Consider the following 23,306-nt stretch of genomic DNA (forward strand, 5'->3'; position numbering starts at 1 on the left):
TCTACCAGAAAAACAAATCATACCTGGGATGTGAGCATAAGGAAATGGATTTAAGGGTCATGCTTGGATTTCTGAGGGAGCACTCTAATTTATTTCTTGAAAGTACTGGTTTGAAATCAAATGACCTTCCTAAGGCATAAAACTGAAAAAAAAAATTGAGAATTGTGGGTCATATAATTCTGACTCTTTTAAAAAAACTATTCATTGTTTATCAATAACATTAATCCTAAGTTACATTGTTTTTATTAATATAGTTTATTAAACTTTATTTTAGACTTTTATACTAACTCATCAATATTTAATAGCAGTAGAGTTTCACTGTCATTAACTTTTTAAAAGGCAAGCAGCCAGCAAACACATTCTGATTATCTGATCTGTTAACAACCTTAAAACTCTCATGGAATCTATTATGGTATCCCCTATGAGTTCCTGTAGATATTATTATTGATTTGTTCTTAGGTGATGAGTTGTTTGATTTTTCCCCCCCTCACTGCTATATAAAAGGGTCTGGCATGTGCTCACTATTTAATAGGTACTGTCTAAATGAGTAAATGAATGGATGAATAAATAAGTCATGTCAGGCATGTTTTAGCATCATCACTAATTCTTACATAACCTTGAAAGGTAGGCATGAAGAGACTTCTCAGAACTCCAGTGAGTCAAAGACATTTTATATGTAACATCTGACCCCAGATACATTGGATAACAACCCCCCTGCATCTTCCTGCCCCATTGTGTCACGTTGCCTCAAAATCTTGTTGACTTTCCTCCCTTCGGCACATGTCCTTTGGTTAACTTGGGGCTTAGACCGCCAACGATTTGGAGAGTGCATAGGAATGACATATCCACTCAGCCGTCTGCTTGATGGGTGTTAAGACTTCCTTTTGATTCTGAGGGCGGTGGAGAGAGAGTGATTGAGGAGATGTCAAAGGGACTACAGAAAGGACAGCATGCTCTGTGGTTTTCTAGTCATGATTTTGCCTATTATTGCTAGTTTATTTTCGGTTACCAATGTTAAGGTTCCTAAAATACCAGCTTCTATTTTTTTTAGAGTAGCAGTTTTTCATTTGAGGAAGGAAAGGAGGATCGGTGCGTGAAATGGTATGAAATCATTTATATATGCACCTATAGAAGAAGAATGTCCATAGCCTTTACTGGATGATCAGTGGTGTCCGTAACGGAAGGGAACCCCCAAATAGGCTAAGAACAAGTCCCTGAAAGAGTGGTCTTTGAAAATTAAATTATGCCTCCAGGAGAAATCAAGTTATACTGATGATGATTAATTGAAAACGAGGAAATCCAGGAATTTGAGAAATTATATCAAAACCCACACGATGCCCGAATTTTCCTCGATTATTTTAAAACTGTTATAATATAGTTCAAAATAAACACTTCATTTCTATTAAATGGATAGTTCCTGGATACTTTCTAATAAATGGCATGGCAATCCAGTTTCTACCAATATTTTTCTTTTCCTCCCCAAAGGGTTTTTCCCTATCTAAAGATTTTATAATCAACTACGTTTGGAAAACGCCAAAGGCCATTTGGTTCTATGGATATATCTATTATGGATATATCCTTGTCTTTAAAAAGATTAGGTGACTATCCAGAGCCTGACCTATAGAAAATATAACGAGATAATGTAGATCAGATTGTATACGCTTCTTTTAAACGTTATGTGGCGCCCGCAGGCCTCTGGGTAGACATTTGGGGCTGTGCCTTCATTAACCCATCTCAGAACTCGTTTCGTTCTTTTTCACTCCTTTTTCCTTTACTGAAACTAAGCTGAGGTAAAATTATACAAAGCCAGGACTCTTGAAGGATGTATTTATACAAAGTTTGAATTTTCCACTTCTCCTCCTGTTTCTTTTGCCGAACTTTGCATATTTCACGCGTATGTTGTGCACCTCTGAAATGATCAATACTTTAATTAATGCATCACCTGTTCCGCTTTGAAAACCTCATTAGTCAGGTGAAATCCACAGTTTTCAACATAATTGAGAAGTCTCAACTTCCTTTTTAATCTTATCTCCTCTCCGTTCTTTCCACTACATGACTTCACAGGAATATTTCCTGATGTCTTGTTAACATCACAAACATTACTTCCTAGGATGAAAATGCACCCTCCTGTTTGCTCTTCTGGAACAAGATTTTTCCAGCTGGGTTTCATTTACCACCAGTTGAATAGTTTTGTTTGAAGGAAATTCTAAAGATTTTATAATCAACTACGTTTGGAAAACGCCAAAGGCCATTTGGTTCTAGCCTGTTGGGGATTCATATGTATTTATAAGTGCAAGAGGATCTTACAGTTAAACAAAATCTACAGAAGATAATGTTGTTTAACTATGTTTAATTTAGTAGTTCCCAACTTTATTCGGTAAAACGTGTGTGCGTGCACACACACACACACACACACACACCACACCACACCACATACCACACCATACATCATACCATATACTTATGTGCTATATCCTAAAAGTGTTTCTCAGGTACTTACTTTAAGAAATGCTATCCTGTTGCTGCACAGTGGGAAAATTAAAAAAAAAAAAAAGAAATGCTATCCTGAGAACAAACTTGTGGTTGCCAAGAGGGAAGGGCTTGGGGGAGGGATGGAGTGGGAGGCTGAGGTTAGTAGATGTACGTTATAAAACATGGAGGGATAACTACCTAGATCCTACTATATAACACAGAGAACTATACTCAATGTCCTAGGATAAACGATTATGGAAAGGAATATTAAAAAAGAGTGTATACATATATATATATATATGTATAAAACAAAATCACTTTGCTGTGCAGCAGAAATTAACACATCGTAAATCGTCAATGCTTCCATTTAAAAAAAAAAAGAAAAAGAAAGGCTATCCTCCAAAACCCCGTATGAGTCTTAAAATCCTGGAGATTTCTTCAGTCTCCTTTGAAAGTGTTGTATCTACATAGCTAGCTGATTATTGCACTAATTCCATTTGCATCTCTGCTCTACCAATACTACATCAGCTCCTCTTCGTTCCATATCTTACCCAATTTATGTTGCTAACTCAGAGCCTATAACTAAAACCTCCTAATATCTGGTGTCAGTTTTACTTTTTTCAGAGGCATGCTTATCACCATGGCTCCCGTGAACAAGTAAAATCCAGCACACACTGTGCACCATACTTCCATCCTAAATCCTTGTTTACTAACTTGTAGGTTGAAAACAAAATGAAAAGAGTGGGTCAGTACCAGCCCAAGATTTGTAAACAGTCCTTTATACCATTTTCTCTGTGGATTATCAATCATATTTAGTTGAGGGGCCGGAATAAAGCATAGGGTGTTGGAATCACGTAGGAAGTTCAGCCAAAGCATGTAGAGGCTGCAAACTTGACTTAGCAAGATTTAGATCATACATATTCCTGTAAATTCATTCTAGCGTATTTGAAAAAAAAAAAAATATTAGCCCACAAATTCATATGGGAAGGAATGAGGTAAAAGCCCTTCATTCACCCTTGACAAAGAAAACATTTGTAAATTATCAGAGGAAGAGTTATTCCAATACGGGGGAATAGGTTGTCCTCTTTTATACTGACTTGTTAAGCGATTATTTATAGTGTTTTGCCCCAAATCAAAGCTCATAAATATATAACAACACCAACAACAATAAAAACAGCAATACAATACTAGTAATAAAGTATATTTTGTTTTTTGAACTATGAGACCAGTTAAAACATATACTACTACTAATTATTTCTTTAGTACTTGATATTGAGCTAGAGATTCCTAAATATGAGAATTTAAACTAACAGAAGTTAAGGCCCAAGGTCACAAAACTAGTAAATGTCAGAGCTGTGACTCATTTAGATTGTGCTAGTTTCAAACCTTTCACTGTATTTTTTCACTTTTTCCCTTCTTTTTTTTTTTTTTTTTGCTTTTCCTCCTACGTCAAAATCGCGCCCTAAAAGTTATGCTCCTATGAACGACCCTCTTGAAATACATTTTGGTACACATGACTTCTTCAATAGTGTTTTAATGCATTCCACTAATTGACATCCCCTTCCTCCACCCAAAGTAAAATGAAAATCTTAATTTATGCATTTCGTTGAGGCCATCAATTTCATCTGTTCTAAAATCAATCCTGTCTCCCTTTTGTGTATGCAGATAGATTCTGAAAGATGCCCTCTGGCAGGAAAGTTAAAATTAAATCTCCTATATTTATTGTTTCATAAGTGTTATAAAATGACATAATTTCATTTCATTGTTTCACATTTATTAGAAAAAGACTAACAGAAACTAAAAAATACATAAAGTACTAAACTTGTTCATTACTAGTGTTAATCCAGGGATCATTATTTTTACTTTTCTTACTAAGCTTTATTTCTTTTCCCTTAAGTTTTCATGGAATGCTTTTGAATAGAGTGTTATTGGTCACAAGGTTGATTTTTTTCTCTTTTGAAAAGTACTCACTCTTGATGAGCATCTTGTTCTCATTAATATTTTTTGAAAAAGTGTGTTATAGGGGCCATGGAATTTCAAAGTCTGCTCCTTGGGAGGCATTGTGAAATTCTAGAAAGCACAGGGACTTACGGACATGCAAGAATAGACTTGGACGTTGTAAATCAACTATACTTCAGTAAAACTTTAAAAAATAAAAAACATTAGACACTGAGGCCCATCTTCCCCACTTTTCATGGCTTTAGGTGAGACCCATACTCTTTTGTCAGCTTCAGTTCCCAGATCTGTAAATGTCTTGGCAACACAAGATTCCCAGAGCAGTGATGTTGATTACATGTCAGATGCCTGCATACATTACTTCATTCATGTAAGCATGCAGCCTCCCCAATCGCCTCTCTCCATCTTCACTGTCAGCACTTTAGGCCAGGCTACCATTATCTTTTCAGATTACAGCCGTCTAAATGCTCTTCCTGCCTAATTGCATGTGCGCTCATCTCTCTCTGTGTATGTGTGTAGATTTTATGCAAACATAAAACTCTTTTTGTCCAATTTCATTTTTGCTTATTACACCCTTATTATACTTGCTTATTCTTAGCCACAGAACGTCTTCAATTTTTCAAACAACCAAGGTTTTTCTCCCTTTGGGGTCTTAGCACAAGCTTATCCTGTTGGCTAGAAGCCTCTTGTTTCTACTTCTTGTAGACTAACCCTTTCTCATTTTTTTGTTTCAACTTAAATGATAGCCATTTACAAAGTGACTTTCTTTGATGACACTTTATAAAGTAGATCTCTGCTTTTTTTCTTTGTTCTCTTCTGTCTAGCTGTGTTGTTTTCCTCAGCCATTTTCAGATTTTAAATTATACTACTGATTTCATTCTAAGTTTTATTATTCCTCTTCCTCATTCAGTCTCTTCCATTGAAGGGAATGCTTTGTTGTTGTTGTTGTTGTTCTTTTCATATTGTTTCCCCGGGTCATATTACAATTCTTAGCATCTTGTAGATGCACAATAAATATCGTTCAAGACATAAATGAATGACTTTTCATTTAAAGAGGTTCACTTGCACACTGTGTGTCTGTGAATAAAACAAGTGTTTCCATGGTAATATTTGAGAAGCTAATTGTTGAAATATTTGTCACTGCTGAATGAAATAAACTAGGACCATGATTCTCAAATTTTGTGAATATCTATTGCATGCCAAGAATTTGGCTAGATACATACCTATAAATATAGGCTATTATCTCTTTTTTTGACCTGTGATATTCCCATGATAAGGAAACTTTATATTACTGCATTATTGGTCAGGGAGAGAAGGGATTAAAAGAGATGAACCAAAGTATGTTTTTAACTCACACATAATTAACTTGATGCTAAAGAGCACATCTCAGCTTCTCTAGATGATGATGAAGCTTAAATTATACTCCACTAGATTTATTTATAGTAACAGGAAGCTCTTTCCTGAAGGAAAAAGAGCTGAACCAGTCTATTGCCTAACTAATTCTCAAACAATAAATATTCTCTGAGACTAAACAAGAGACCTTGACTCAGACTTATAAACAATATTTTTAGTTCAGCCCCTGCATCAATGAACCATCTGGAGCAAATTACCCTAATTCTATATGCATGTGAAACAAGAGGTATGCATCTGAGATAAAATCCTAGAAAGACCGTATTAAGGAGGTAAGATATAGAACAGAGTATAGAAGGCCCTCTGGCCACCACTGGTCACTGATGTTTCTCTAGTTCTCTTTCATGTTTGGTTTGAGTGTGGCGCCTAAAGAAAAGGAAAGTGTCCTCCTTTCTTTCTTTCTTTCTTTCTTTCTTTCTTTCTTCTTTCTTTCTTTCTTTCTTTCTTTCTTTCTTTCTTTCTTCTTTCTTTCTTTCTTTCTTTCTTTCTCTTTCTTTCTTTCTTTCTTTCTTTTTGATTCTTTAAATGAGTGCGATTCAGTGGGAAAGAGTTAAGCACAGTGGAATTCTCTGTGTTCATGTTGATACTGGTTTTTGTTTTGTGAGATGTTTTAAGAACCTCTTACAGAAGCTCACTCAGTGCAGAAGGTTTTTATGGATTGGGATTTTTTTAATGGCTTGTGCTTCATTATTGCTAATGACCTCCAGCAGCATCATCTCCCAGGAAGCTGATCCCCTTCGAGTTTAGCCTTAAATCCGTATCTTCCCGGCAAACCATACCCTTCAAAGTCACCTGCAGTCCTTTCTCTGAGGCTGTTAGAAAGCAGACATTCATTGTTGAAAAATATTGAGATTACGAATTTAGAGCTAATTCAGTTTTTGCCATTTGTTTTTCATGAATGTGTGATAATGAATATTCTAATTTCAAAGTGAGTCAGCCATTTATGGGGTAATGCGAGACATGATTGAAAGTGTAGCTATGCTGAACTTGTATAAGGAACACTATTTAGTGTGGATAGCAAATATGAATTTTGGAAAATGTTAAATATAAAAATGATATACTGGAGCCATTTGAAGTGACCTAGGAATGATGTAATGAATCAAACATGAGTTCTGATGAGCATAAGGGAGTCAAGAAATTCAGAAGTTATTTGAACAACTGCCTGTGTATCAACCAGTCAGCCAAATGTCCAAAAATTATGCTGAACAAAGATCCGATCTCTCCATGTAAATATAAACTCTAATAAGCATTCCTTTGAGGAGAAGATAGTGCAGTGAACATACACAACACAAACATTTTCCCGCAGAATGAGTCATGCCATGTTGATTTGCAGAAATCATAAAACAAAGAATCGGCTTCTGTTTTTTATTTTGATCTTGCATAAGAAAGGTGATGAAACAATGTATTTTTCTTTCTGAGGATAAAAAATGCTGAAGAATCATTAAAACCTTAGAAACAGTCAAAATCCACAGAGTAAGCCTTCAGATTCCAGGAGGTCCAAAGGCATGCATGTCAATATCACAAGTGAAGCCAATGTGAAATTTTTGAAATATCAATGCCATTGACTCTCTGAACTTGTGTGATAAGTTTTGCATGAACAATGGAGCTTTATTTAAATTCTAAAGCATTTGACAGTTTCTGTATTATCAGAAATGTCTGGCTTATAACTCTGCGATTGGCTGCAACAATCTGATCCCCACAACCTTATCCTTGAAACTGACCTGCATATATTTTGATCAAACTCTCTCCACCAACTCCATTTACTAACTTAGCTAAATGATATTTACTGCCAAGTCTTATAGAGTCCCTCCTCAAAGGATCATAAATAAAAATGCTCAAAAGATAAGACTGATAGAGGGCGGTTTGACATGAAATTAAGCAACATTGAAACTAATGTTAGAATATTATTTTTAAAAAGCTAGCACCTTTTGTATAACATTGCTGAAGATGAATATTTTGATTAAAATAACATTTACAATGGCTCAGTGTGTAGAATCAATGGATGTTATTAGAATTTTAGCTTTTACTTTGTGTGTGTGCACATGTGTGTGTGTCTTCTTTTGGTAGCTGGAAACAATGGGAATCCTTCAGATAGAGTAGTTTAGGGGAAAATGCCCACTGTTTCATAGGAGGGTAACAACTTGATATTTTGGAATAATTACTGAAGGGTATAGAGCCACAGTGCTCTTCCTTTCTTAAGTGGAAAAAGTCTGACTCTTGTCAGGTAGACTGCTCAGCAGATAGTAAGTTGAATTCCTAACACCCACATGAGGCACAAGAATAGTTGGATTAACAACTCCAGTGTCATGCTGTCAGCTGCTGTTTATTTAAATTAAAATGTCACCATCCAGAAATAAATTAGGAAGTTGAAAAACGATAAATTTCTTAAACATACAGTACTTTGGCACCTTGTTAAAATAAATCTATTACATTTGTGTTTTTTAGAACTTTACAGAGACTATTTCCATTTTGACATTCAGAGTATAGCAGGTTTTGGTTTTGTTTTTGTTCTTCTTTTTTAACTCCCTCCTACCCACCCCCACCTCCCTCTTCCCTTCCTTCCTCCCTCTACTCTTCCTCCCTCTTTCCTCCCCTCCCTCCGTCTTTCCTTCCTTGCTTTTTTCCTTCCTCCCACCCCCCACCCCTTTGTCTCTCTCCGTTGTCCTACCTATGCTATAGAAGAAAGGTTTGAAAAAAAAAGTTCCACCAATACACATCAATACACAATTATCAGATGCTTTACCTGCATGTCTAAAATTATGTTGTTTATCTTGTACCTATCTAAATATATCTACACTTGGAGAGCTTCAAAAATTCACTTCCTACAAGTGGTCTTCCTGGGGTTACACTATTTTATATGCTATTCCTACATGTGCTATGAAACCAACACGGCTTGCCCATGGGCCTTTATCTCCCTTTCTATCACGTGAAGGTAAACATTTTGGCCCCGTCACTCTAAGACCTCCTCTGTGATTATCCACAGGCAGAGATATTTCAAGATAGATTTTTGGCTCTGGGTTCATGGCACAGCAGGTCGTTGCATTTCAGAGCCAATTTGGCCATAAGTAGGAAGAGAATTAACATCTCTGAAAGAAAAATACTCCTCCTCCATTCCCACTTGGATGTTTCCTGCCTAGGACTCTGCAGATTGTAAATGATGCGAGCGCACACTCTAATGCAGGCTAATCAAATATGAGACAGTTGTATACAAACATATGCAGCATTAACAACATGGAGATATTTACTTGGCCGGGTTTTCCATTTTCACATAAAAATGCCTCATATTCGGATGCGAATTCAGGGGCGTTGTCATTGACATCCAGCACTTTAATAGCAACAGGTACTCGGGATATCTGACTGTGGTTCCCTATGGGAAGGAAAAAATAACATCAGCATTGAAGATAATGCATTTTAACGTGAAACCCAACTTTCTTCTTGAAAGCATGTGTGTCTGTTTTAATGTCCCTTAATTAGGGGATTTCCAACATGGTGATTATGGAACCTGACCATTCAGTGAGGAAAAACAGCAAGGGCTTGGCCAGTGAAAAGAAAGTATAAATACTATTCCGAACACCATTTGCTGCAGCTTAGCTTGATAATGACCATCTCTGAATAAATTAAAAGAGGTTTCCTTCATGAATAAAACTTTATTTTATGGATAAAGCTCATTGTACCAAAGAAAAAATGCTGTATGCAACAAAGATTTACCTCCTTGTTTATCTTGGGTAGAACAGAGCCCATTTTTGCACTATTACTTGTTTGACGATTAAAGATAAACATCAAAAACCATAAAAAGGCCAGGACCAAATCAATTGTTGAGAGGGTATCTTTAACAATGACAAAGGGGATAATCTTAAGGCTAGGGAATCATATCTTTTAATGAATTTTACTTTTTATTAAAAATTGACCTTGGGATCTTTTTGGATAAGATAAGCCAAGTTCTTTTAATATTGTCATTTTCATAAAGATTTTCATCAGTGTAAACAGATAATAATCGTTTAATCTTTCTAGGTCAATTCCAGTAGCACAGAGCTTAATACGTAATCCTTAATCCATACACACACACACACACACACACACACACACACACACATAAAGATGCATTCACACAAGTCTGGTCCATTAATGTATTGCTAACTTGGCCTACAGGATGATTTTTCATCTGTAATAAATGCAATATCTGTTTGACTCTGACTGCACCATGTAATAATCTTTTGATAGCTTGTAAATTATACAGAATACAGTGAAAATGGCCAATTATTTATTTGTGTTTCTGTAGCACGGAATGTTTATAAGTAGTAGGCCAAGAAGGGGAAAAAAAGATCTTTGGCTTTGAATATCAAGAAACAGACTTGCATTTGATATATCAAACTCTTCTTGTTGATAATTGATTAAATTCAGATGTCTGAAACCTTCAAGTAATGATTTTTTAAATAATTAAATATAAAAGTATTTAAAGCTTACACCAAATAATCAGAGTGATGCTACAAATTTATAGTGGGTTAACCTGATTGGCAATGCTACAAGATCTGAATTTAGTTAACTGCCATGGCTATTCTCCAATATTATAATTTGATAAACTACGGATGGATGAGTATTATCCTTTGGAATTCCAACCATCTCAGTAATGGAACATAATCTCATTTCCCAAAAATCACACCAAAGCTCTTAAAAGTCTCACCTAATATCTCCTTTTTCTTTTACTATCCTATGTCTAATAAATTAATTCATTCTCAGTCAGAGAGGACGAGCAGGCGCCTCCCTAATTGCAATGGAAGGGAAAGTCTAAAAAGAGGACAACAGCTGACCTAAGACAAGAAACTTACATTTGACCTTTATCTGCTTGAATCAGGTAGATTAAATCAGTTATAAGGTATCTGGAAGTAAGGTATGACTGTATCCTCAAAGATATAAATCTCTTTTCTCGTCTGACCATGAGCTGAATAGCAGCTGCTAAAGCATAAAAGGGAATCTGGTGTTTGGAGGAAACAAACAATGTTTGGAAGCCCCATCTTTGCCTCCTACTGCCTATGTAATTCTGAACATGTTATGTAACCTCATTTTATTCCTGCAGACACTGAAACTCAAGACCTTGAGACCTTCTCTGCAGTTATACAGTATGCTACTTATTTACAGCATTCACTGTTATACTATTATGTGAGAAAAATTAAAAGTGCTCGCATCATATAGAGCACACAGTCAAGGGTGTCTTAGCCTTTGCCTTTTAGAACCGTAAACCTCAACCCTGTGCATATTGAGTGAACACCACGTAAGTGCAAGATATTCCACAGAGTCATTCAGTCCTCACGAAAGAGCTATAAAGTAGGCAATGTAAGCCCCATAGTATGCATTACTGATGAGGAGACAAACATTCAAAGGACTTTATGCCTTTAGCAACATGATGCAATGAGTAATTAACCCCAAAACGCCAAAAGGTAATTTTGGCCCTCCAAACTGTGAGCCATTTTCACAGTATAATATTGATGAAGGTTTAAACAAAATACATTTTGTTTATTTGTTCGTAAGTAATGCCATTTCCTCAAGAGTGCTTATAGGCTTGCTATAAATATTTATTTCAGTTGGACCACTATTTGAAGTTTGAGTACAAATATCAAAAATCAAGCTGGGGATAAATATAATGGGTTGTACCAAATTTCCTGAATTAATGTCTTCTTACATAGATGGATTGGATACATTTCTAGGTATTTCTTTTTAATTTACTAGTTTATAGTCTACCTTATTAAAAAAAAAGTTAAAAGAAAGTGAACCTAAACTGTATAGCCTGGCCCTGAGAAGTGAGATGCCGGTGGAGGACAACAAGTGGTTACAGTATCCATAACTTAGAGGTGACTTAAAACATTCTGGACAGTTAAGCCCAACTCATGATAATACAATCCCTACTCCTTACAATGGCTGAATTCCTTGTTACACTTTATGGTTCAGCCCAAGCCACATCTTTTTCAAAAAGCCCTTTTAACACACAATCTACTTTTCTTTCTTCTTTTTTTGGACATATAGGATGAGAGCAGGACAAACTCCACAGACTCAATTCCCAGAAAACTAGGAAAAATTATTAAATAAAGTCTCTAGACAAAGTACAAAAGGCAGACAGCAAAAATTAAAAAAAAAAAAAGAAAAAAAATGACCCCCTCAACAGAAAAAAAACCCCACATTTATTTAAGAAAATCAACTAAAATTTAGTAAAAGAGTCCATGGTATTTGAACCAAGACCTGCTCACTCCCTCCACCCTCACACCTCAGCAAGATGGGAGGTGTACTCCCAGAAAACAGGGCTACCTTACCCCAAGCTGCTAGTGGAGGGCTCTTGTTCCCCAAAAGAGGCAAGATGTTAGCATTTCTCATCCTGCCCAGATACCTGCTGCTCAGGCTAAGTTCTGGGCAACTGCAGGTGGCAGCTTCCAAGTCTCTTCTAATGGAATAGAGATTTTTTTACTGGGCAAAATGTCACAGAGGACCCTGGGTCCTGGTCACCCTTGCCTGATCACCCTCGCCATGGCTCCTTAGGGGGACACTTCCTGCTAAGAGAAGTAAGCCAAGAAAACTTGAGGCTACCATCTTCCCCCTCACTTCACAGACACTGAGCTCCTAAAGCAGGGAATCCCTTAGAAAGAAGCTCTGAGCCTCTATTCAGAGGTTTCACCTAGGGATGGGTGGAGGAAGAAGCCTAAAGCTGAGCACTCTGAATCTCTTAAAAAGGAACCGACTTCATTTGCAAAGAAGTGTGATGTTCAAGCCCAATGTTGGTCTCAGAACAGCGGAGGCTGTTGTGAAAAGACTGAGATTTGGGTAGAGTTATGGGCTAAATGGGAGGCCAGCTAGCTGCTAGAGAGAATCAGGCAGTCTTAGCTGGGAGGAGACAAGATATTCCTTGGCTGTGGCCACAAAACTCCAGTCTCTGCCCCTATCTTTACAGGGCTGTCTGCTCTCATCCTGTCTTCTGCTCTTCTGTCTCTCATAAGAACACCTGTTACTAGATAAAGAGCCCAACCTGAGTAATCTAGGATGATCTAATGTTAAGATCCTTAACTTAATTAACTATACCAATACCTTTTTTTCCAAGCATCAAATGCACAGGCTCCTGGATTTAGGACCTGAACCTATCTTTTGATGGGGCCACCATTCAACCCACTATATTTCCTCTTTCTGAAAGTTAGAACATTTATGATTGAGTAGGATGTTATAACCATCAACCTGGGAGTTCCCTTGTGGCTCAGCAACAATGAATCTGACCAGTATCCATGAGGATGCAGGTTCCATCCCTGGCCTTGCTCAGTGGGTTAAGGATCTGATGTTGCTGTGGGCTGTGGTGTAGGTTGCAGACATGGCTCAGATCTGTCATTGCTGTGGCTGTGGTGTAGGCCAGGGGCTCCAGCTCGGTTCGACCTCTAGCATGGGAACTTCCATATGCCATATATGTGGCCCTAAAAAGCAAAAACAAAACAAAAAAACACCCCCCCAAAAAAAACTCCCACAAAGATATGTGAAAATAATTTGATTCTATATGCTTCCTTAAGTTCATTCTTCAAATTATTATAAAAAATAAGCTCAAGGAGGTTAAATAACTCATAGCTCCTGAGAATTTTGATAATATCCTTTTGTCATTAATTCATGTACTCTTTCATCATTCTTCTCTTTAATTATTCAGTAAATATTTATATTCGTTCTTCTGGTTACTAAGACAAAGCTCCTATCATCCAGGAATCCACAGTATTCAAGAAGATACCACATTATAATGGTTTGTTTTTACTCACAAATAGCCTACCTATTATTCCTTTATAAAATGTCGTGGGAGAATATAGGAAGGAGAGACATGTCCTAAAGTCACAGGGACAATTTCAAAGAGCTTTGAATTAGTTTTAAATAATGAGTAGAAGTACTGTAGGTAAGGAAAGATGAACAAATCTTTCAGGTAAGAGTCAGCCACATGTGAAAAAGAAACCCAGAGACCATGCCATCACCAAAAAATGTGTCGCTCCAAAGAAGTGGCTGGTCGGCATGTCAGCACAGAAAGTTGAAGCCACACCAGGAAGGGTCTCCTCTCTTATAAGCTGAGGCACAGAGGCTATATCATATGATCATTGGTGAGCCACTGACTTATTTTTTGATGAAACTTAAAATGCTAAAATTTAGCATAAAGCGTAATGACAAGAGGAGTTATGGCTAGTTTTATTTTGTTTTCTTAAGTGTGTGAATGTCCCAGAAATTTACCTAATTTCTTGAAACTGCTAAAATGAGGATAAAAACAATAAAATATAACAAAACAAGAAACTAGTGTCACATATCCCCAAAAAACCCCAAAACATGTTATCATTATCTGTATTAAATGAACATACATGATTAAAATTATTGCAAGTTATCATAATTTTCAACACAAGTATCATGTTTAAATGCTGAAGATTTACTTTTATCTAAATTAATGAAATGATGGGAGTTCAAATTTTAAAGATATGATAGAGCAATAAAATTAATTAGATAAGCTTCTAAGGAAATTATTCATGTCCTTTGTGACTGGCCCCAAAATGTTTGCCTTTCATCTGATACACAAACATTAAATATAAAGATATTATAATTAGAAACTTGATTAGCATTCATTAAAGATTAATTTTATAAACACAGGAGATGTGACAAAATGGTCTGGAAGGAAAGCCCATTTCAACTGGCTACAAAAGTCAGACTGTTTTCACATAAGGATGGGGAAAAAAAGGGTGAAATGTCACCTAGTATAAACAACTCCTTGACTTCTACCATTTGAATCCTAGTGACTTCCTGTCACCTCTCTGTCACATAACCTCATGAATTGCCCATTAATTTTGCCCTTTTATAATCAAAGGTAATGGAATACTGCCAAGTCTGCGTTACTTGGGAATTTGCTTCTAACTAGTTTCCACAAGCTGCTGTTTTTGCAGGCATCGATTGAAATAAACAGCCTCTCCTTTTCAGGCTGTAAGAGAGAAAAAATGATTTGACAAATTTAGATATACTGGTGGGCTCAATAAATAATTCTTGAGCCTTCTGCAAGTAGAAGGGTAGAAGCCATGAGCAGTAAATTACAGTCAACAGGGAGAATGCAAAATAAGTGAATTTATAATTGAATAGGGGTGAGAGGAACAGTGGAAGTTCCTAAAATAGGCAGATTTGAACGGAATATATGATAGAAAAGACAGCAACATAGGAAATTTAAAATAGAACTGATGGGAATTGGAAAGAAGTTCTTGGAAAATAGTTTCAGTAGTGAATTTAGATTCTCTGGTGACTAAAGATAAAATTTTTGATAGACCTTTTGCCCATAAGTTATGTGATAATTTCTAAATCATTAGTGATGGTTTATTAATTCATAGATTATTAGACAGCATAAAAACAAGGTGAAATATAGTTAAGTAGTAGACACCAGCAGGGTGTTGGGGATATTTTTCGCAGGTTTTTCTCTTTACAGTATTTTTTTTTATGACTTACCCCCTCACCATCATGACAACTGTATCACTGCACTGGTTAAAACATAGTCTGCTGTTCCCTTCAAATACATGCCAAGAAATTTCAACATCAAGGGAGCAGTTGACCACCAGAAGTCTAATACTTTTTTGATTATAGGATTGTTAAAAATTCCAGTAAGCCAGACTATAAAGAGGAGCCGTTCTCTTTTACTCCTTAAAGCCTCAGTCGTATCTGAAGAGCAGTTTAGAATTAAATGAGAACTTTAATCAGATGGTGGCCGTAGTATCAAATGAACAAAGCCTGTAAGTCAAAGCTTTTCTATTAACCAAGTAGTAGCTCTCTTGAGAAAGGGAGAGAAATGCTTTCTCTTGTTGTGAAAGTCGTGGACTTAGATGTATTTGAAAATGCCTTAAACTCTCTAGAGAAAATGACTCTAAATGATGACTTTGGTTCAAGTCCTCATGGACCCCTGTCTGTTTTCCCTACTGACTGCAAAAATACATGCGTCTGGCTCCACCACTTTTGAATGCTCTCTAAATGGGGAGAATATGTGTAGGTCTCGTATGTATTATATTCTTGTTAAATGAACCTGGAAGTAGTGGAGTCTTCTGTAACTGTTTGGCAAGCCCTCATGCCACCTTTTCCTACACTCTACAATGAACCCTCAGCATCCTTTTACCAGCTTAAACAAGCTCAGCTCCTAAAGGGTCAGGTAGACACATTTCTGGTTGTAAAATTCTGTAAGTAAAATTTTACGGCCATTGAGGTGAAGAACTAATGTTATGAACCTCTCAGATATTATGTTTATTAAATGCAAAACTTTTCACAGTCACATTCTAAATAAAGGCAACATTAATGACAGTGTATAAATGAAAAATTAATAGTAATGGGAACAGAAGTATTGCATTTTCCACTTTTCCATTAATATGTTATAGCATATTATTTACTTTTAATTCCTTTTTTAAAAAATTAAGCACTGAATAGTTTTATTTTCATATACTAAACGTTTTAACTTAAAATTTATAAATACATATTTGTTATTTACCAAGCTTTTTTTTCCTAGACATTTTCCTTGAAGATAACTCTGCTTCTAGAGTTCTGAGTTAAACTTACATTAACTAGTAATCTGTGGTTTGTAATGTCCAGGTTTTTAAATTTTATTTTTTATTGAGGTAATATTGTTCTATAACATTATATGAGTTTCATGTGTATAAGGTTACAGTCTGACTTCCGTATATAGTACAGCATGCTTATAAAGATATTTTCCTTTATGTATATTTACACATTTGCTTTCCTTTGTTATCTCTTTTTGTTTTGTTGTGTGTATGTATGTATACACATGTGGTTTTTATGTGTTTGTTTTTGCTTTATTTTAATGCACGCCTCTCTTTTCTACTGTGTATTATTACTCTTACTGAATTTGTTCCTGGAAAATACTCATTTCTCCTTTCACAGGCCTAACTGCATGTTTATAGCCTTTCATACATCAGATCTTTCTCCGTATTATAAAGGGTAAGGGAACAAAATTCTATAAGTTTATTATTCTTTACATCTCCTTTTATAATCTAAGTCTTTGCTAAATCTCTAATTCCGCTCTGCCAACAAAATTGCAGTATGCTTCTATTACTAAAACTTCAGTGTTTTCTTTTCTCTAATTATTTCAAATAGGATTGATTCAAAATTCTTTGAACTGAATTTCTTGAGAATACTCTTATAATACAATTCAGTTTAAATCCCTTATATATTAGAGTCTTAATTGGGGAGACTCATACTTTCAGTGGGATAGGGACTTATCAAATATTCGGTTTACATGCTCACTCAGCACCAGCTTAACATAACAATTGTGCCCCCATTACATACATGCATGCATACACAAACACACAGTTTATTAGGGGAAAAAAAACAGTATTATAAACTACCCAGCATTCACTGTATGAACCTCCTATGTATTATCTCTTTGAAGTTGTTGGGGTACTGTGAAGACATTATTTAGGGATTATGATTTCAAGGTATGTTAAGGATTGAAATGCATTTATATATAGGTTATATATCACAATAGGTGGAAGTATCAATTTGTGAACATCCAATGAGCCTCAAGATTATATGGACTCTAGTCAGCTTGCCCATATCTACTCAAAGCCAGGAAATGGTAAATCTGAAATACGAATCCAGGGCAGCTTGACTAACAAGTGAAAAAACACACACAAACAGAAAAAACATTATTTTCTACAGGCTCTCTTTACATAGCACTTGTAAAACATAATCTTAAAATATCTTAGTTTTATGATAGATCATCTCCCAAACAAACTAATATTCTACTGAACTGTTAAACAGCCTCAAAAGAAAGATTTGATGTCTCCATTAACAAGAAACATTTTATTAGTGAGTTTATATTTAGAAAATTAATTGTCATATTTTAAAAGTTCTTGGGATCGTTCCCTTACATCTTGGTGTGAGGTCAACCTCTATAGTTGAAGTAAGCCATCAAGCACTAAAGTGTTTAAATCCTAAGGTTTTTTTTTTTAATTGTTATTTCTCCAATACATTTTTTTCTAATGTACAGCATGGTGACCCAGTTACACATACCTGTATACATTCTTTTTTCTCACATTATCATACGCCATCATAAGTGACTAGACATAGTTCCCAGTGCTACACAGCAGAATCTCATTGCTGATCCATTCCAAAAGCAATAGTTTGCATCTATTAACTCCAAGCTCCCAATCCATCTCGCTCCCTCCCCTACCCCCTTGGCAACCACAAATCTATTGTCCAAGTCCATGATTTTCATTTCTGTGGAAAGGTTCATTTGCGCTGTATATTAGATTCTAGATATAAGTGGTATCATATGATATTTGTCTTTCTGACTTCACTTAGTATGAGAGTCTCTAGTTCCATCCATGTTGCTGCAAATGGCATTATTTTGTTCTTTTTTATGGCTGAGTAGTATTCCATTGTGTGTATATGTGTGTGTGTGTGTGTATACACACACACAATAAGTCTTAAGGTTTTATCCCCAATGTATTTGGCATTATTTTGTTCTTTTTGTATGGCTGAGTAGTATTCCATTGTGTGTGTGTGTGTGTATATATATATATACACACACACAATAAATCTTAAGGTTTTATCCTCAATGTATTTTTATGAAATGAATGTTTCCCTGTAACCATCACCCAAATCAAGGTATCTTGAATAACCAGCATCCCCAGAACTTTTCTTCTCAGTCACCACATACCTCAAGGTAACCTCTATTCTGTTAGGGGTTTTTGTTTGTTTTGGGGTTTTTGTTGTTGTTGTTTGTCTGTTTGCTTGTTTGTTTTGGCCTTGCCCACAGCATAAGGAAGTTCTGAGGTCAGGGATCAAACCCACACCACAGCAGTGACCCAAGCCTTAACAGTGATAGTGCCGAATCCTTAACTGCTAGGCCAACAGGGAATACTTCTATTCTGTTCCTTAATGCTATATTAGTTGCCATTTTTCAGAACTTGGTGAAAATAGAAATAATATAAAGTACATGTTTTTTGGTATCTGGCTTCTTTAGCTCAATATATTATTTGTAAATTCATTCAGTGGTTATATGCCGCTGTAGTTTGCTTGTTTCCACTGTTTGGAAAAGAATTTCATTGTAAACATATACCACAATGTATTTATTTATTCTCTTCCTGGTGGACATTTGGGTTGTTTTGGTTTCGTGCTATGCTGAAAAGTGCTGCCATAAATATTTTGTGTATTTCTGCTGGTGTACAAACACATACATTTTGGCATGTTACACACTTAGGAAGAGAGTGAAAGATTATAAAATTTTCAGTTTAAGTGTATGTTTCCAAATATGTTTCTAATGTGGATTTATCAATTTACACTCTGACCAGCAATGTACAAAGTTCAAGTGGCTGCATGTTTTCAACAACACTTGGTAAAGTCAGTTATTTATTACTCATTTTTTAATTTTAGCCACTAAAGAGGTGTGTAGTTGTATTTCAATTTGATCTTATTTCCAATATTTTGATGATTTGATGCTGAGGACATATTATGCTTAATGGCCACTTGGGTATCATCTTTTGTGAATTACTGTTTAAGTTCTTGTCATGTTTTAATTGTCTATTTTTTCCCTAATGAATGCATGTTATATATTAAGGATATATGTCTGTTGCTAAATATGAGTAGCAAAATTCCTTCCCTCACTCTGTGGCTTAATTTTTCATTCTTAGTAGTAGCCTTTTTTTTTTTTTTAACAAGTGGTCACACCTGCAGCATATGGAAGTTCCAGAGCCAGTGGTTGAACCACAGCCAGAGTAAAAGCAATGCCATGTGTTATGTTGTGAGCTATAAGGGAAGTCCATCATTCTTATTAGTATCTTTTGTTGAACACAAATTATTAATTTAATAAAGTTGAATGCATCAGTCTTTGTTCTTATTAACTTTTAACACTTTTTGCAACTTCATTATTTGCATAACCTATCTGGTATTTTTTAGAAGGTATATTATTTTTTTCACATTTATATCTCTGATCTCTTTGAAGATTACTGAAAGTGATGGTTTGAGTTAGAGGTCAAAGTTCAGTTTCATCCAATCATGGACATCCAGTTCACAATCAACATTGTTGTAAGTCCATTGACAGTAAATTCATCATAAATCAAGTATTTTTATACAGGCTCGTTTCTGGAATTTTCTGTTCTATTGGCTTATTTTTCTATCTTTATGCTCATAAAATACTCTCAATAATTCTTTATAATGTTCATATATTGTTATGAAAATAAGATCAACAATTTTTCTTTTTAAATATTTCTTTATTATTTTTCCCCTTAAATTTCTAAACACATTTTAGTATTATGTTGTCAGTTTGAACACATGCACACACAGCTGCTTGAATTTTGATTGATACTGCAAAGAACAAATAAATTTAAAGAGGCCTGACATCTTTTACATTTGAATCTCCAAATCATGGACTATATATATACTTCATTTATTTAGTTCCTCTCTAATTTCTGTCAGTAATATTTCATAGTTTTCTATTTTGAAGTCTTGTGTGTCATTCATTAGATTTTGTATCAATATAACTGAAGTCTTTTTACCATTATAAGTAGTATCTTTATTTTAGTTACTGGGCAATGTGAGAAAATATAAATCTGATTATTTTATAACTCTAACAAGCAAGCATGTGAAATATACTCATTATTTACAGTAGTTTAATGTAGTTTTTCCTTTTTATTTTTATGTATGTAATCATGTTGTCTGTGAATAATGACAACTTTCTTTCTTTCTTTCCAATATTTATAATTTCTTGCTCATATCTTATCATACTAGCTAAAATCTGTAGCATACTTGAATAAAGCGGCAAAGAGTAGAAAAATTTATTTAATTTTCAGCCTCGGGGAAGAAAATTTTCAGTATTTTACCATCAGGTCTGGTATTTGTCATAAATCGCGTGTTTTTGTACAGGCTTGTTCCTGTGTGTGTGTAGCCATCCTTTATCAGATTAAGTTCTCTTCTATTTCTAGTATGCAAAAAGCATTTTCATGAACAGGAAATGAACAAGAGTTGAATATATAAAGTTTTCTGCATCTGTTGAAAATGATCATATGGTTTCTCTCTTCTCTTTCCTCAATATTTTAACTAACATTAATAGATTTTCAAATGTTATCATCTGTCCTTATATTCCCTGCATGTAATATTTTTACATTAGCAGTTTTGATTTATTAATATGTTACTTAGGATTTTGTTTATGAAAAGCAGGCTGTTAATTTTCATTCTTGTAATATTCTTGTCATATTTTAGCATTAAGATTATGCTGGCTTCATGACAAGGTGGAAAATGCTCCCTCTTTTACTTCTCTCTGATAAAGTTTGTGTCAGGTTCATTTGGGCATGACGATTTATGTGTTAAGAGTTAGTAATTATGGATTCAATTTATTCAGTAGAGAAAGTGAGACTAATAAGTTGAAAAATGCATTCCATGCAAACTGCATTAACAAGAAAAAGAAAAATATGCCTATCTAATATATATTTTATTTTTTATTTTTTTAAATATATATTTTAATCTTTATTGTAATGCATATGTTCACAATATGCATTTTTTATCTTTTTAACATCTATAGAATTCATAATGATGTCCCCTTTGTCACTTCTTTTTTTTTTTCGGTCTTTTGTCTTTTTAGGGCTGCAGCTACGTATGGAGGTTCCCAGGCTAGGGGTTGAATCAGAGCTGTAGCTGCTGGCCTATGCCACAGCAACAGCAATGCCAGATCCAAGTCACATCTGTGACCTGTACCACATCTCATGGCAATGCTGGATCCTTAACACACTGCATGAAGCCAGGGATTAAACCTGCGTTCTCATGGATAATAGATTCATTTCCGATGAGCCATGATGGAAGCACCTATTTCTTTCTTTTTTTTTTTAATACTTGATTTTCAATGTTCTGTCAATTTCTGTTTGTTGTACAGCAGTGACCCAGTTATTCATATATACATTCTTTTTCTCACATTATCCTCCTCATATTCCATCACAAGTAATTAGATATAGTTCCCTGTGCTATACAGTAGGGTCTCATTGCTTATCCACTCCAAATGCAATAGTTTGCATCTACTAACCCCAAATACCCACTCCAGACCCACTCATTCTCCCTTCCTCTTGGCAACCACAGTCTGTTCTCCATGTCTCTGAGTTTGTTTATTTTCTGTAGATAGGTTTATTTGTGTTGTATATTAGGTTCCAGATATAAGTGATATCATATGGTATTTGTCTTTCTCTTTCTGACTTACTTCACATAGTATGAGAGTCTCTAATTCCATTCATGTTGCTACAAATAGCATTACTTTGCTCTTTTTTATGACTGAGTAGTATTCCACTGTGTGTATGTACCACATCTTAATAATCCATTCATCTGTCTACGGGCATTTAGGTTGTTTCCATGTCTTGGCTATTGTGCTACAATGAACATAGAGTTGCATGTATCTTTGTCAATAAAAGTTTGTCCAAGAGTTCCCATTGCAGCGCAGGAGAAATTAATCTGACTAGTATACATGAGGACAAAGGTTCAATCCCTGGCCTTGCTCAGTGGGTTAAGGATATGGCATTGCCATGAGCTGAGGTGTAGGTTGCAGAGACAGCTCAGATCTGGTGTTGCTGTGGCTGTGCAGGCCAGCAGCCACAGCTCCAATTTGACCCCTAGCCTGGGAACTTCCATATGCTGCAAGTGCAGCCCTAAAAAAGAAAAAAAATAAAAAATAAAAAAATAAAAATAAGAATCTTGTCCAGATAGATGCCCAGGAGTGGGACTGGTGGATCATGTGGTTGTTTCTATATATTTAGTTTTCTGAGGTACCTCTATACTATTTTCCATAATGGTTGTACCAGTGCACATTCCCACCAACAGTGTGGGAGGGTTCCCTTTTCTCTACATCCTCTCCAGCACATTTGTTATTTTTAGACTTACTGATGTTAGCCATTCTGACTGGTGTGAAGTGGTACCTCTTTATAGTTTTGATTTGCATTTCTCTAATAATTAGTGATTTTTGAGCATTTTTTCATGTGCCTATTAGCCTCTGTATGTCTTCTTTGGAGAAATGTCTATTCTGTCCATTTTTTCAATTGGGTTGTTTGTTTTTGGCTGTTGAGTTATATGAGTTGTTTGTATGTATATTTTGGAGATTAAGCCCTTGTTGGTTTCATCATTTGAAAATATTTTCTCCCATTCCATAAGTTGTCTTTTTTTTTTTTAATGGTTTCCTTTGCTGTGCAAAAGTTTTTAAGTTTGATTAGGTCCCATCTGTTTATTTTTGTTTTTATTTCTATTGCCTTGGGAAATTGACCTAAGAAAATATTTGTATAATTTATATCAGAGAATGTTTTGCCTGTGTCCTATTCTAGGAGTGTTATGATGTCTTGTCTTATTTTTAAGTCTTTAAGCCATTTTGAATTTATTTCAGTGCATGTTGTGAGGGTGTGTTCTAGGTTCATTGATTTACATGCAGCTGTCTAGTTTCCCCAGCATCACTTGCTAAAGAGACTGTCTTT

At 35.4% G+C, this 23,306-nt stretch overlaps 1 protein-coding gene across 1 annotated transcript in view; it reads right to left on the reverse strand.

Moving 5' to 3' along the window:
• Window positions 1-23,306, reverse strand: part of CDH8 (cadherin 8) — a 239,341-nt gene that overhangs the window by 59,011 nt on the left and 157,024 nt on the right. The window contains exon 8 of the mRNA XM_047791312.1: window positions 9,084-9,205. Within this exon, the coding sequence (XP_047647268.1) occupies window positions 9,084-9,205 (122 nt within the window). The remainder of the gene's footprint in view (window positions 1-9,083; window positions 9,206-23,306) is intronic.

Source organism: Phacochoerus africanus, chromosome 8 (genome assembly GCF_016906955.1).
Source record: "Phacochoerus africanus isolate WHEZ1 chromosome 8, ROS_Pafr_v1, whole genome shotgun sequence".
Lineage (NCBI taxonomy): Eukaryota > Metazoa > Chordata > Mammalia > Artiodactyla > Suidae > Phacochoerus > Phacochoerus africanus.